This window comes from Sus scrofa, chromosome 18 (genome assembly GCF_054392235.1).
Source record: "Sus scrofa isolate SSC_HxYL_T2T_F1_AM1 chromosome 18, Sscrofa_HxYL_maternal_Yorkshire_Landrace_v2.0, whole genome shotgun sequence".
In the NCBI taxonomy this organism is placed as follows: Eukaryota; Metazoa; Chordata; class Mammalia; order Artiodactyla; family Suidae; genus Sus; species Sus scrofa.
This window is the reverse complement of record NC_139400.1, coordinates 15748568-15764002: the sequence shown is the minus strand read 5'-3', so window position 1 is coordinate 15764002 and position 15435 is coordinate 15748568. Positions and strand designations below refer to the sequence as shown.

General features: G+C 47.1%; 1 protein-coding gene across 1 annotated transcript; it reads left to right on the top strand.

Annotated features, from left to right (window-relative positions):
- The first annotated feature begins 12131 nt into the window (after positions 1 to 12131).
- On the top strand, positions 12132 to 13076 carry TAS2R60 (taste 2 receptor member 60). The gene has a single exon (XM_003134589.3). It carries the CDS (start codon positions 12132 to 12134, stop codon positions 13074 to 13076), a length of 945 nt encoding a protein of 314 aa, XP_003134637.1.
- The last annotated feature ends 2359 nt before the right edge of the window (positions 13077 to 15435 follow it).

Below are 15435 nucleotides of genomic sequence, written 5' to 3'. Positions count from 1 at the left end.
GCAACATATGGGAGTTCCCAGGCTAGGGGTCGAGTTGGCGCTATAGCTGCCAGCCACAACCGCAGCCAGAGCAACGCAGGATGCGAGCCTCATCTGAGACCTACATCACAGCTCACAGGAACGCCAGGCCCTCAACCCACTGAGGGAGGCCAGGAATCGAACCCGCATCCTCCTGGATACCAGTTGGGCTCTTTATTGCTGAGCCACAACGGGAACGTCCAAGTCTGCTCTGCTTTTTTAACCACTCTTCCATCTACATACTTGCCAGCTTCCCAAATATTTGTTTTTTTCATTGTAAATGCTGTCATTGTGAATCGGTGTCTTCAACACGAAAAACAAACAAACTTAGGAGTTTAGGGAGGGAGCGAAAGAAGATGCATCAACTTAATCTGTGTTTTTCCTTTGGTGACATTTGATGTAGGACAGCAGTTTCAAATTTGTTTTTTGCTGTGGCGTTTCTGTCTTTAACTTAGATCTTATGCGAAAGCTCGGTCTAGAAAGTAGATATAAACAGAGCTGCTTTGTTTGATGAGAAGATGTGGTTCTACTGTCTCCGTTATCCTTTGAACCGTGAAGAGTTCATGGAAGGCATGGCTTGTGAACCACAGAGTTAGAAGCCAGTGAATGTGATTTCTCTCCCCCACAGACATTTGAGTGGAGCTTATGGAAGGAGAATTGCTTTGTTCCTTAAGAGGTGAATTGTATTGCTTCCAATTTGCTCCAATGGCACAAGACAGAAAGAACTAGTCTAAAAAAATTTGATTAGAAACAAAATTGGACTCTGGATCTCCTTGCAGCCTAAACTTCTCATTAAAAAAAAAAAAATGAGTTTAGAATGCTATTTTTAGTTGAAAGGAAACTACAGTTACCCGAATATTAAACAATGTTGAATGTGCTTACATACTTTCATAATTGAGGGTATTGCAAATTCCCAAATTATTTTCAAAGAGCTAAAATGCTGCTTTATACTGGATTGCTGTCAGATCCAACATTTTATCCAAAGTTATTGACCCAAATAGGATAGCGAGAGGAAGTCTGTAGGGCCCGAAAATTATTTGGAGCTTATTCTGTATGAACATCATTAGAATTATACAGTTTGGCCATTAAAAGCCTGGCTCTTTCCTTCCTTCTCTACCTTTCCCTGACACAGACCATCAGTTACCTGCTAAAGCCATGGTCACTCCAGGGTCGGTGGGAAATGGACACCAACATATACAAACCTTGTCAAATCAAATGTGTCTTTTCACATGTCTCTGTGGTAGCCCAGTGCATTATAATTAGAAAAAAATAAAGCAAAAAGCAAATCCATGAACAGAAGCCAAAAACCTCCTTTATGAGCGCAGAGCAGCAAAATGAAGGACGTGCACATGGGTCTTTTCAGAACTATCCACTTGGAATCCAACATTCTGCTGTTACTTATTGGACGGTAGCATCGTTTCTCAGAGGACTCAGGTGTCATCTTTAAAAATATCGCCAGAGTTCCCGTCGTGGCTCAGTGGTTAACAAATCTGACTAGGAACAATGAGGTTTCGGGTTCAATCCCTGGCCTCGATCAGTGGGTTAAGGATCTGGCGTTGCCGTGAGCTGTGGTGTAGGTTGTAGACGTGGCTCGGATCCCGTGTTGCTGTGGCTCTGGCGTAAGCCGGCAGCTATAGCTCTGATTAGACCCGTAGCCTGGGAACCTCCATACGCTGTGGGAGCGGCCCTAGAAAAGGCAAAAAGACAAAAAAATAAAAATATTGCCAATTGTGCTATAGAAAAGTATTCATGGAGTTCCCATCATGGCTCAGCAGAAACAAATCTGAGTAGGATCCATGAGGACACAGGTTCAATCCCTGGTCTCGCTCAGTGGTTTAAGGATCCAGTGTTGCCATGAGCTGTGGTGTAGGTTGCAGACTAGCTGTGGTGTAGGCCGGCAGCTACAGCTCTGATTCAACCCCTAGGCTGGGAACCTCCACATGCTGCAGGTGTAGCCCTGAAAAGACCAAAAAAAAAAAAAAAAAAGAAAAGAAAAGAAAAGAAAAAGTATTCATAAGTTTCATTTGCAGACATGAGACACCTTTAGGAAGAAGAAACATGACCCAAACTCTTGGAGAGACACCTGGTATTTTGACTGCTTTTGCGTGTTGCGTGTTGGAAAGTCTCAAAAACAACACTAAGTTGTCTCAGTGCTCTGCTTGTGGCTTCTTTTAGAGAAAAACAATAAATGGGACAGGGGACCTCTCCAGGACGTGGCTGACGGGGCACTGAGAGGTGGATGAAAAGGTGCATGAGGAAGGGCGCGCTTTCACCCTTCTTATGGAAGAGGATTGAAAGAGGAGGGAACACTCACTCCGTAGAGCTGTTAACTGCAGGAAAGGAAAAGTCTTGGGAAAGACTCTTTCTGGCAAAGCAGATGCTCTGCTGACTGCACAAGTCACATGAAGATTGCCTGTGAATGCACAGGGGACACTCGGTTACATGTGACCGCAACAGGGCGTGTGTGCCACGGCCTCAACTTGCTTCTTGATGACATCATGGAGCTGGCCTTTCCCCAAAGTATTCTGAGAACAGCCAAAATGTTGTGAAACATGCAGAAACCACTAATTACCATTGCCTGTGAGAAACTAGAGAAAACAGGCAAGAAACGAAATCAAGTCACTGAAGCTCGGTTGCAAAACCATTGAGCAGATTGGATTATCAGCTCTTGGATCATCTTTGGAGAAAAATGAGTCAGCTCTTCAAGCAAATGCTATAGCCTCTTTTTCCTGAGGTCTGCACTGTAAATAGTTAAGCTTGGTTCTGTTTCTTTTAAATCTGTCACACACAGACCTCTGACTTGTGGAATCTGGAGTGAGACCACGTGCAGGAGGAAGCTAGGCTGTCATCTGTGAGTGGTCCCTGGGGAAGACCCTGACTCCAGGATCTTCCCAGCTTCTCCACCTGCACCTCTACCTTCCTCTGGCTTCTCCTTTTCCCCCACTTTGCTTGTCTTTTTTCACTTCACAGGATTCTTTTACAACCCACTTTAGTTGAGTTTTCCTTCATGGCTACCTGAGCCTCCATTGGCTGACATGGACCAGTGTCCCTTTTTGAGGTCGGTGGTGGAGGCGAACAGTAGTTAATGTGTGTAAAATCACTCTTAAGTGGCAAAGGGGTGCTCTAAACAGGCTGGCTGTTATTATCTTCAGCATTGTTCTTGGACATTGTTCATTCTACAAACAGCAGTCCCGCCCTGGCGGCTTGGTCTCAGCTTTATTCTTAGCTCTTCTTGTCGTCCCACCAACTCTTGCTTCGCCTGGCTCCTATTTTGCTATCCACTCAAGATCTGAGCTCCTCATTTCCCTTCTCCTCCTTATGACTTATCTACTCTCTCTCATTTCCTCTGAGGAAATGATTAATTTTGGTTTTCCAAACAAGGTGAAGCTAAGGTGTTAATGGCTAACAGATTTGATGATAACACATCAGGTAACCTCAACGGTTTAAGCAGAGATTCCTTGGATTCCAATATGGAGCCTGCCAGTGAAATTTTAGGCAACATAATCGGTCCCAGGACAGGAAAGAGAGACTTTTCTTCGTGCTTCCAGGACTCTCTGCACATAGATGACTTCTTATTCCACCTGTTTGAGAGGTGGGTCTTAATATAATCATTGGATACGGAATAAAATATTAACCATGAAGGGTCAGGGAAGGTTTGTGGTTATCGGAGGAAAACAGGGATAAGGACATATTTGAAGGAACAGTTGGGAAAGAAATAGCACGGAGAGAAATTAAGTGCAAGATATGAGTATTTTTGTTCCCCCACCCCCCCGGAATCTCTACTCTGTTAACCATTTCCCTGCATCTCGCTCTGATAAAGAACAGGCAAATACAGGCTATGCAAACAGGCGGGGTGTCACTGACCTGGGAGTGATTTGCATGCCACGGGAAATCACAGGGAGCCTCTTTTCAAATCCTGGAGGACCTGCTTGGGGGGGTGTGTGTTGGCTGGAAGCTCTGCTTTTGCAGGAATCCAAGAAAAGAGCCTCTGAGTCTGTCGTCTCCACGGAGTGGCCTGGTCAGCGAGGCTGTGTTTCCCCAGCACTGCGAGCAGAGCCTCCCTGGAGAAGATGCTCCCCTTACCCACGCTGATCTTCATGGTCGTCTTTGTCCTGCAGTCACTGGCTGCAATGGCTACTGAATGACTTCAAAGTTACTGTGCTGAGCTGGGAGTGGGGGCGAGGCTGGACATTGCCCGCGGGTGCCATGATTGTGGCCAGCCTGGCCGCCGCCTGGTTCTGTCTGCATGGGAAGTCCCTCCTGAACAACCTCCTGGCTTCCTTTGACTCTTGTTCCAAAGATTATTTCAACCTCGCCCGGGATTTCCTCAGCACTCGCTCTTGCGGGCTGACTGCATTGCTCGCTTTCTCTGCTCTGGGAAGACCTCCCTTTCCCACTCCCTCTTCCTCTGCTGAAAAGGAGGGGTTCTCCATCAGCACCCAGGCTGCTGCTGGGCTCCCCGATTGTATCGGGACTGACCCTTCCTCCCATCGGCCATAGAGAACGCAAGTCTTTTGCAGATGATGGCTGCCCAGAACTCCCACAACAGCGGCACCCTGGCTGATGGACTTCAGCCCATTGGTGCTTTATCCCACCTCGGGTAGTTCTCCTGGGGTGGAGTCCACTCTTCCTGCTCCTGGCGTCCACTCTCTTGCTCATGTTCTCGCTGGACTGGCACTTGGAGCAGATCAGGGACCCTAGACCCCGATGGGGGACCTCATGATCCTAGCACCCCACCCAGGCACGTACCGTGGCCCCGAAGTCCCTTGCCTTCTTCCGCATCTCTACACATCACATTTCTTGTCCCCGATAATTGTTGCTCTGAATGGCATATGGCTCTGGCACCACTGGCCCTGGGCCTGGGAAGTGGTGACCTATGCAGGCATCTGTCTCCACTCCAGGATCTTGGGGCAAAGCAGCCCCAAGCTGAGAAGGGCCCTAAAGAAGAAGCCTTGGTGAGCTCTGGACGAAGAGCCGTTTGGCTTGAGTTATCAGTATCAATAACAACTATCCTTGGACGAGGCTGTGATTGGAGGGCTCTCCTCTTTTTATTGCCTACGTTCTTCTCTCTTCTTTCTTTGCCCTGTTAATTCTTTTTCCATCCCCCTATGTTTCCATCGTCCATTCCACTGGCCCTAGTCTCTGGTCTGGGACCCCAACCCCCTTGGCCTAGGATGGTGGTCTCATGTCTTCATAGGCCTCTCTCTCACTCACTATACAAGAAGCCCAAATAACAGCCTCCATGCAACATTTTGGTCCATAACCCCCCCCCCTTATTTATTTTTTTTAAGAAGGAGAATGTCACTTTTATTTTTATTTAATTTTTTTAAAACTTTTATTACTCAAATGAATTTATCACATCTGTAGTGTCCGTACTCCCTTTACAGAGACTTGCAGTGGTGGTCATTTGTCTCTGTAGTTAGCACAAATGTGGGACTTCAAAGCCTCTGGCCAAGACAAGAATTACCAGACCCTTAGCTTTGCCCCCCCCCATCTCATTGCAATGCCACCTTCCCCCCACTTGGGAGAGACCTGGCCTACTCCTTCCTGCCCCCCGACCAGGAAAGGTATGTGCCCAGTCCCTCTAGGGGCCTTATACACCCCAGCCAACCGGCAAGTGTATCATAAGACCCCATCTTTCCCCAGCGAACCAGCAGGTCAGCAGGTGCATGGCGAGACATCTCCCCTCTCTCCTTTGTCTCTCGGCTCTCAAAGCACACAGCCGTGCGCCCGGGGTCAGCTCTCCTTGATTATCAAGACGTTGCCCCCTGTGCATCTCTTGCCTCAGTAAACCTTCTTTTCTTCACCTTGCTTTGACTCTGGAAAATTCTTTTTTCCAAGCTGTGTGTACAGATCATGACAATAAAGTGTTGGTTTTTTTTTTTTTTTCCTTTTTAATGATGATGTAGGTTGTCCCACATCGTCCCACATGCATCAACTGGCTTCATCACTGCTCTGCTCTCAGAGTTCAGTCTCTGCTTAGCCCAAGGAAGCGTCTATCTCCCCGTCTGCTCCTCCCCACAGCCTGTGATCTTTTGGCCCATCTGGGACTTCCTTCTTTCCTTTCTTTGCTTATCTTCGCCATTCCCTCTTTCTGGCCCCTGCTTAAGACTAGTGTTTATCGGAGTTCCCTTCTTGGCTCAGTGGTTAATGAATCCGACTAAGAACTGTGAGGTTTGGGGTTCGATCCCTGGCCTTGCTCAGTGGGTTAAGAATCTGGCGTTGCCGTGAGCTGTGGTGTAGGTCACAGATATGGCTTGGATCTCGCGTTGCTGTGGCTCTGGTGTAGGCCAGAGGCTACAGCTCTGATTAGAGCCCTAGCCTGGAATCTCCATATGCTGCAGGTGCAGCCCTAGAAAAGACAAAAAGACCAAAAAAAAAAAAAAAAAAAAGGACTAATGTTTATCTACGGAGCCTTTTCTTTTGAATTCATAGACATCTGAGGGCATATATGAGTTTTGTGCTCCTAGGTCCTGTCCATGATTTTGTCTGTTTACTGTATGCTGAGTAAAAAGGAACTGTCCGATTTGGAAATGCTTTTAGGTTCTGGCCAATAGAAGACAGAGATGGGAAACAGGAAATTTGCTACAGTGTTTTGTTGTTGTTTTTGCTCTTTAAGGCCGCATCTGTGGCATATGGAGGCTCCTAGGTTAGGGGTCAAATCAGAGCTACAGCTGGCGGCCTACCCCACAGCCACAGCCACGCAGGATCTGAGCACATCTGTGACCTACACCATAGCCCATGGCAACACGGGATCCCTGACCCACTGAGCGAGGCCAGGGATCGAACCTGCACCCTCATGGTTCCTAGTCAGACTCATTTCCGCTGTGCCACAGTGGGAACTCCCACCGTTCTTAATTCTGAGAATCTTACTCTTCCTGTCTACTTAGGAGGTGACCCTGGCGGCCAGTGTCTAGAATGGTAGTCTCTATATTAGGGTGTTTGTATCCCGGAGTGTGTGCAAAATGCTCCATTGGAAGTGGAAAGAAGTGTGGCAGTTTCAGTTTCCATTTATTTTTGTCTCATCCTTTTAATTGCTTTTCTTGGCACGTGTTGTATAATGGGCATAATATATTAGAGCATTACACAAATATAACCAATGCAGAAAGTGGAATTCATCTTCTTTTTTTTTTAACTTATAAAGAGTTTACTATAAAAAAGTATGGAGACCAAGAGATGAGGCGAGACTGGGGGAAGCACCACACATGGTTTAACAGAGATTTATAGGTCTGAGCTGGTAAAAAGAGGAGTAATAAACAACAGAAGAGAGCAGAGGTTACAAAGACCTTTCAAATCGGTAACTGCATTGACAGTAAGTTGTCTGGCAGTGTTGGGAAGCTGAGACCCCCCAAACATTATGTTACAATGCCGGCTAGAAGCTGAGCTATGGTAAGAGGAGCAAGAAAGAAGAATAGAGGGGAGCTAACAGTGGGGAGCTTTCAGTTGGAAGAAGTTGATACAGGCTTTGAAAGGGGAGTTTCCTAAATTGTGGGAGAGGAGTATAAGGGGTTTCCCAGGGGGTGGAGAGAGGGTGAGGCTGGACAGAGGAAGCTGGAACGCTGGGACTATCCTATCATAAAGAGATTTTCTTTTCTTTTCTTTCTTTCTTTTTTTTTCTTTCTTTCTTTTTTTCTTTTTTTTTTTTTGCAGCATGAGTGAGCTGGGAGGGCAATGATAAATCGTGGGGACTGAACCTTGGGGGTTAAGCCAAAAGAGGGTTAGGTCGAGGCAGCAAAGGCAGGAGCCTCATGGGTGCCACCTGGATGACTGGCTTTACCTTGGGCAGAGCTCCAGAGCTTTACTGAATGTCTCCGGCAGGGAGGGCACGGTGGTGCCTCTCGTGTTCTGTGACATCTTCACAGCCTCTTGGGTTATGCCGGGTCTAGTGGGCTTATCCCAGGGGTTTTAACTTGGTTGATGCTCTCAACCTCCCTCTCCTAGGCTCTGGCTCATAAAGAGCCAACACACATTTGATGGCTCCATCTGGACCAAAGACACAGCCCAGGATCTCATCCAGACTTTCAGGGCTTCCTGGGGGCGTATAATGGGGCGTATAGCGGAATGCATCGGAATCTCTCCCCGGCCTACCTTTCAGCCTGATGTGCCACCAATCCCGTATGCGAATCTTCTGTTGTAGCCAAACTATTTCCTAGACACAATCACACTTCCACCTCTTTTGCTGGTATCATTTCTCCTTCTTTCAACACACAGGATAGTATCGCTGTTATCCCGCAACGGAGGAGCTTGCTGCTACTGAGTTCTGGGAATTCTCGGGGTGACGATGGGGTGACACATACATTTAGAACCACACAGCCCGGGAGTCCTTTTTAATCCTCTGAGAAAGAGACCTGAGCTAAGTGTTTCCCACAGAGAGAATCTACTGCCCTCAGGATGACACTCGTAAAGGCTAACCTGTGGAATATTCCAAATTCGCAGACCTTGCATCCAGCAAATAAGAAAATCTGAATACAAAAAAGCAAAATGCAACAAACAAAAACACAAACACCATACGAATCTCAGTAAAAGATGCTGCGTACTAAACTATAAATGATCATTCTCCCTCTTGGATTAACTTCATCTACACACAGTGTACACCCAGTACATTTTTGTGGTTTATGATGAGTTCAGGAAAGCCCTCTGAGGGCAGATAACCCAGTTCATGGTTGTAGCCCAAGCACGTGTCACAAGATCATTACGGTTGACAGGAGATGCCTATCAATTGTTGTTAGTTGAATTGAGGGTTAACAGCCTATCTTTCCCATTATATGAACCACCTAAGATGGAGAGGATAGATGGGGAAATAGACAAGTTTTCCATCCTACTGGACAGCGTAAGGGACCACGTCCAATCTCTTATGATAGAACGTGATGGAAGATAATATGAGAAAAAGAATGTGTATGTGTATGTGTGACTGGGTCACTTTGCTGTACAGCAGAAATTGGTACAACATCATCAATCAAGTCTACTTTTTTTTTTTTCCTTTTCTGCCACAGCATATAGAAGTTCTCAGGCCAGGGATCAAACTGGCACCTCCAGGGAGACAAGCTGGATCATTAACCCACTGTGCCACAGCAGGAACTCCTAAATCATCTACACTTTTTTTTTTCTTTCAGATCTTAACTCCATTTTTTTTTGTTTGTTTGTTTTTGCTTTTTAGGGCCATATCCACATATGGTGTTTCCCAGGCTAGGGGTCAAATCAGAGCTACAGCTGCCGGCATACACCACAGCCATAGCAACACAGATCTGAGCTGTGTCTGCGACCTACACTACAGCTCACGGCCATGCTGGATCCTTAACCCACGGAGCAAGGCCAGGGGTCGAACCTGCATCCTCGTGGATGCTAGTTGGGTTTGTTATCACTGAGCCATGATGGAAACTCCGTCAACGATACTTCAATAAAAGGAAAGAGAAAATTAAAATAACCTTAAAAGGAAAAAAAAAGAGATCTATTTTCCATATTGAGAGGTTTGTGTTTTGCCAAACTCCAGAGTTACGAGCTCAAAGTTTGCCTTATCGCTCCAAGTTCCAGCAGGAAACAGCCTGATGTTCACCAGACGAACAAGGGCAGATAGAGAGCCGAGTGGGGAACTCCATTCCTTGGAGATTTGCATCTTCACAGAAACGCAGCACGAATGAGCTACCTTAGTTCACCTCTTCTTTCCTAGGAAACATGTTTACTAGCAAGGCTTCTGTGTTGGGAGAACAGTTCCACCTGGACTTTTGTGCCAGGTGAACCGGGAACTGGAAAGCTATTTTCTCTTTGTAGGGTCCTGTGCATGGAATTTGTAGGCAATGGTGCTGGTCCGGAGCTGAATGTCCTGTAAACCTCCCTCACTCGCCTGTCACTGGATCCCTGAGCCGTCAGCATTGCCATCTTTGACCCAGAACAATTGCTTCCTGCCTCTCTCCCTGTGACATATTAACCTGCTTCCTCTCACCTGGGTAAATAAGCACCCACACGATTGCAGATTTTTTTTTTGACTCTTTGAACCGCATTCCTGTTGAAAATGTGGCCTTTGCTTATGCCACCTTCTGCTATTTAAATTAGATATTAGATTCGTTTAAATTAGAAATTAGATATCTAATGAAAGTGGATATCCCAGATTTGGTGCTTTGGACCTCTGCTGCAGCTCCGATGCTCTCCTGAATTATTCTTGGATTACTCGTCCCTCCAAAGGATGGGTGGAATAAAAGGTAGTCATTAGAATAACAGACGTCATCATCACCTTCCTCATTAGAATAACAGACGTCATCATCACCTTCCTCATTAGAATAACAGACGTCATCATCACCTTCCTTATTTCTTACATGTGTGTAGAGATTTATAATTTATATATTATGATATGTAATAATATAATATATATTATAAAGATACACATTTATTTGTGATCCACACTTTAGGGGTGAAGAAAGAGGGTTTCAGAGAGGTTAAACGACTAGTCCAAAAATTCGTAGATGGTGATTGAGACAAGACTCCATACCTGGTTTTCTGACTCCAGCTGGGGATGAAGCAGATAGGAGAACAGCATGCGTTGCTGACTGTGCAAAGATTTCTGGTCTTGGGTCAGTTTGGGTCTTGGTCTTTCCTCCACCTAACTGTGACTTTAAGTGGGAGTCTTAATCTGTAATTTGAGGCTTAATTTATTTCATCTATAAAATTATTGAATGTCTTCTTTCACTCTGAAAACTGAGATTCTAGTCCTAGATTCTAGCCTTATCTTGTGAATTAGAACAGATGGCAGGGAGTTCCCGTCATGGTGCAGCAGAAACAAATCTGACTAGGAACCGTGAGGTTGCAGGTTCAATCCCTGGCCTCGCTCAGTGGGTTAAGGATCTGACGTTGCAGAGAGCTGTGGTGTAGGTCACAGATGCAGCTCTGATTCTGCGTTGCTGTGGCTGTGGTGTAGGCTGGCAGCTGTGGCTCTGATTGGACCCCTAGCCTGGGAACCTCCATGTGCTGCGGGTGCAGCCCTAAAAAGCAAAAAAAAAAAAAAAAAAAAAAGATAATTTTCACATCTTACAGATGGAGATACTGAGGCACAGAGGGGTCTACTGACATATCCAATAACTGACAGTGATGAGTGGAACTAGGACTAACCCCTGCCTTGGTTCCTAGCCCAGGGTTCTTCCTGCCATAGCCCACTGGTATTATAGCTGCCTCAGCAGGGTTTTCTCTGTGCAATGTTCTTTAAACCTCACTAGTAAATTATGGTTACAAAATTCGCCCACCAGAGTTCCTGTTACGGCTCAGTGGTAACGAGTATCTGTGAGGACATGGGTTCAATCCCTGGCCTTGCTCAGGATCTGGCGTTGCCTGAGCTGTGGTGTAAGTTGCAGATGTGGCTCAGATCTTGCGTTGCTGTGCCTGTGGTGTAGGCCGGCAGCTGTAGCTCTGATTCAACCCTTAGCCTGGGGACTTCTGCCGCAGGTGCAGACCTAAAAAAAAAAAAAAAAAAAAAAAAAAAAAAAAATTCACCCACCTGATTATGTCTAATGGTTTCCTATGTTCTATTTGAAGAGAATGGTCGCTATAAATAATAGGATTTGAATTAACCCCCCCTGTCAGTAGAGGTTTTGCTCAGTTTGCTGTCTGTCAGAGGGGTTTCCTAAAGGCACCTGCATCATTCGGTCCTTATGAGAACCGCAGACAATGATGATGCCTCAGAACAGGGCCCAGAACCTATCAAACAACCGCGGATGAGAACGCTGACTGTGGATAAGAGGCTCGGCCCCTGGGTTTCCTCGCCAAGCAGGCCGCAGGTGTGAGGTCCCGTTTTAGATGTCAGCCTGGAGAAGCATAGGCTCTCACATAAGGGGTTCTAGGTGCAAGGGCCTGACACGGTACCCACACTGGGGTTGCCATGGGCAGACGGTAGGCAGAGGAGGACAGGCAAATTCATGGGCAGGCAGGGGGACTTTTGAAACTGAGCCTGAACTACATTTGCATCTATTCTGAGAAGTCACCTCTTCACGGTCCTCAGAGAGCCCACACCCTCTACTTTGTCCTCTGTACTTGGGGCAGCTGGAAGGACCCAGATCATTCCGAGCCTTCCAGAGCCACCGTACAGGATAGACCTTGAAGACTTGGGACCCATCTTGTCTGCAGGAGGGATGAGCGCAGAGGGTGTGGCTCCAGGACTTCAGGTGGCTGATAAGAGAGCCACCATCTTCATTATCATCTTGCTCCTTTTGTGCCTGGTGGCATTGGTGGGTAACGGCTTAATCACTGCAGCGCTGGGCATGGAGTGGTTGCTGCGAAGAACACTGTCACCCTGCAATAAGTTACTGGTCAGCCTGGGGGCCTCTCGCTTCTGTCTTCAATGGGTGATGATGAGCAAGAACCTTTATATTTTCCTGCATCCGATGGCCTTCCCGTACGACCCGGTATTCCAGTTCCTAGCCTTTCAGTGGGACTTCTTAAATGCTGCCACGCTCTGGTTCTCCACCTGGCTCAGCGTCTTCTACTGTGTGAAAATCGCCACCTTCACCCATCCTGCCTTCCTCTGGCTGAAACGGAATGTGTCGGGGTTGGTCCCATGGATGCTGCTCAGCTCTGTGGGTTTCTCCAGCCTCAGCACCATTCTTTTCTTCATAGGCAACCACAGAATATATGAGAACTATTTAAAGAGGGGTCTGCCATCCTGGAATGTCACTGGAAACGCTCTGAGGAGATCCTATGAGAGATTCTACTTCTTCCCTTTGAAAATTGCTACCTGGACAGTCCCCAGCAGTGTCTTCGTCGCCAGCATGGTGCTGCTCCTTACATCGCTGGGGAGACACACCAAGAAGGTCTTCCTGTCCATCTCAGGCCTTCGTGATACCAGCGCCCAGGCACACGTCAAGGCTCTCCTGGCTCTCGTCTCCTTTGCCGTCCTCTTCATCTCCTACTTTCTGTCACTGGTGCTCAATGCGGTGGGTGTGTTTCCATCCCAGGAGCTCAGGTACTGGATTGGGCAAACTCTGATTTATCTGTGCACAGCCGTCTACCCCATCGTTCTGCTCTTGAGTAACCGCAGGCTGAGAGCTGTGCTAGCGAGGGGCTGCTCCCCCGTATAGGGGGCCTCTTGAGGGGGCACTGATGAAAACCTCAGAGACGCTAATGCAGAAGGCCTGGGTGGCATGGGACGCTGCTTCTTTAAATCTCTCTGCCGCATTGCATGATCTCTCCCTTTTGGCCCACTTTCATGATGAGAAGAACTTCAGGGAAATAAGATTTCAGATGAGATGGAAGGTCCTGAAGCAGGGGCCTAGTCTCACTGATGTGCACTCATCAGGGCGTCGCTGATAGAGTTGGTGTTCCCTGTGGGACTTGATGTGGCCAAAGAAGCAGGGAACTTTTATTTCCCTGTGACTAAACTCCTGGCGTTTAACGTTACCCTGCTGGAAACCGGATGCAAGAATCCCGACACATGGTTCAATTTTTATTGGTTGAATCAAGACTGGAGAAGATTTGTGGAAGCTCAGTTCTCCTCTGGCTTCATCCTGTAACAGCAAACTTCCTCTTCCTCCTTGTGTTTTTAATCACTTACCTGAATCCAGCCATCCACTGCTATGAAGTTCTCTTTCCTTCCATGTAGGGGTTCCTGGGGTTACGAAGCATCGTGTAATTTGTGCCCGTGTGGTCCTGCGTGTTACCCGAGTGTTGTATGTTCACAGAGTACTTTTGAGATCTCTCTGAATGCTAGGGGTTCGTATGTTGTTTGCATTCTCTACAGTAGCCCCACATCTGTTAGTCTCGTCTACAAATGTTAAGGTCCATGAACCCAGATGTGTTTTTTTGTTTGTTTGTTTGTTTGTTTTTAGGGCAGCACCCATGGCCCATGGAGGTTCCCAGGCTAGGGTTCTAATCAGAGCTACAGCTGCCAGCCTGTGCCACAGCCACAGCAACCCCAGATCTGAGTTGTGTCTGCCACCTACACCACAGCTCATGGCAACGCCCAATCATTAACCCGCTAAGCGAGGCCAGGGATCGAACCCGCAACCTCATGGTTCCTTGTCAGATTCGTTTACGACTGCGCCATGAAGGAACTCCCAGATGTGACTTCTTTTATGTTGATCTTGGCATCTGCTACAATTTTTGACATGGAGAGGTAGCTGATACATAAGATTTACTAAGAAGCCTCGTGGCTTGGTGTGGCGAAGCGTGTGAAGTGCTCTTCTGCCTTTCAGAGACCTCAAGCCTTCCTCAAGCTCAGTTCTCTCTTGAACTGTTCAAGCCGAGGTCCCTCGATGTCCCTCCACTTGCTTTAGAATCTCTTGGCCTTACTTCTTGTTTGTTTGTTTGTTTGTTTGTTTCTCCCCTTCTCTGCATTAGAAGGCAGGTCCCTGCTTTTGGCTTTTCGAGGCCAACATTCATAGTCTCTGAGCCCCTCACCTCTCCTGCCTCTTTTCTATCCCCCGCTTGGCCAAAAATTCCCAATTCTGCACCAGTTGTCCACCTTTTCCTCTTTACTGTTCTTCCTTTTTTTTTTTTTTTTTTTGCCATTTCTTGGGCCGTTCCCTCCGCATATGGAGGTTCCTAGGCTAGGGGTCGAATCGGAGCTGTAGCCGCCGGCCTACGCCACAGCCACAGCCACGTGGGATCCGAGCCGCATCTGCGACTCACACCACAGCTCATGGCAATGACAGATCCTTAACCCACGGAGCAAGGCCAGGGATCGAACCCGCAACCTCGTGGTTCCTAGTCAGATTCGTTAACCACTGCGCCACAACGGGAACGCCAGTTCTTCCTTTCTTTAATAAATGTGCCTCATCCCTTCTTCCCCCTCTCACTCCCTCAAGTGATCATCCTGCTCATTAGTGACGTGCTGGGGTCCCTTCATGGACCCTTGCAGGCGTCTTCTGCTGGCCTTTCTGTTGAAATGTGCGACTAAAGGATGTGCATGAGTTTCCGATCCCTAAATGTGATGTTACCCTCACACCCCATCCTTGTTTCTGCTGAGCCACAATGGGAACTCCCCCAACGCAGTTTTATGGTTATGTTTCAGCTGTAGTCCCTTCGCCGTCTGGCCAGCTTATTTTTGGAGGCCACGTATATATTCTGTTTTTCTTTGAGTTAAGCATGATGTAGAAATAATAAACGGGCGAGAGAGTAAAATTTGCCTGATATGACGATAGCTTTACCTTCTTTCTTGTGCATTTACATATTGCTAAGCAACTGCGAAGCTCCTTCCTCTGGAAATCCAAGTAACGTGACATTTCTCCTCTTTGTTACGGACCTGGTGGCCCTGTCCTAAGCGCATTCCATCAGCTACTCTTTGTTCCTTCTCTTCTTCGTGTTATTAGCCCAGGAGAACAGAATATCTACCAGAATCTGAATGACCTCCCCACAGGGAGAAATCACCCTGGAACTTGAACACACTGGGAAATATAAAAGAGTAGTAAGGTTCCTTGTATTTTTAAAATACCGAGCAAG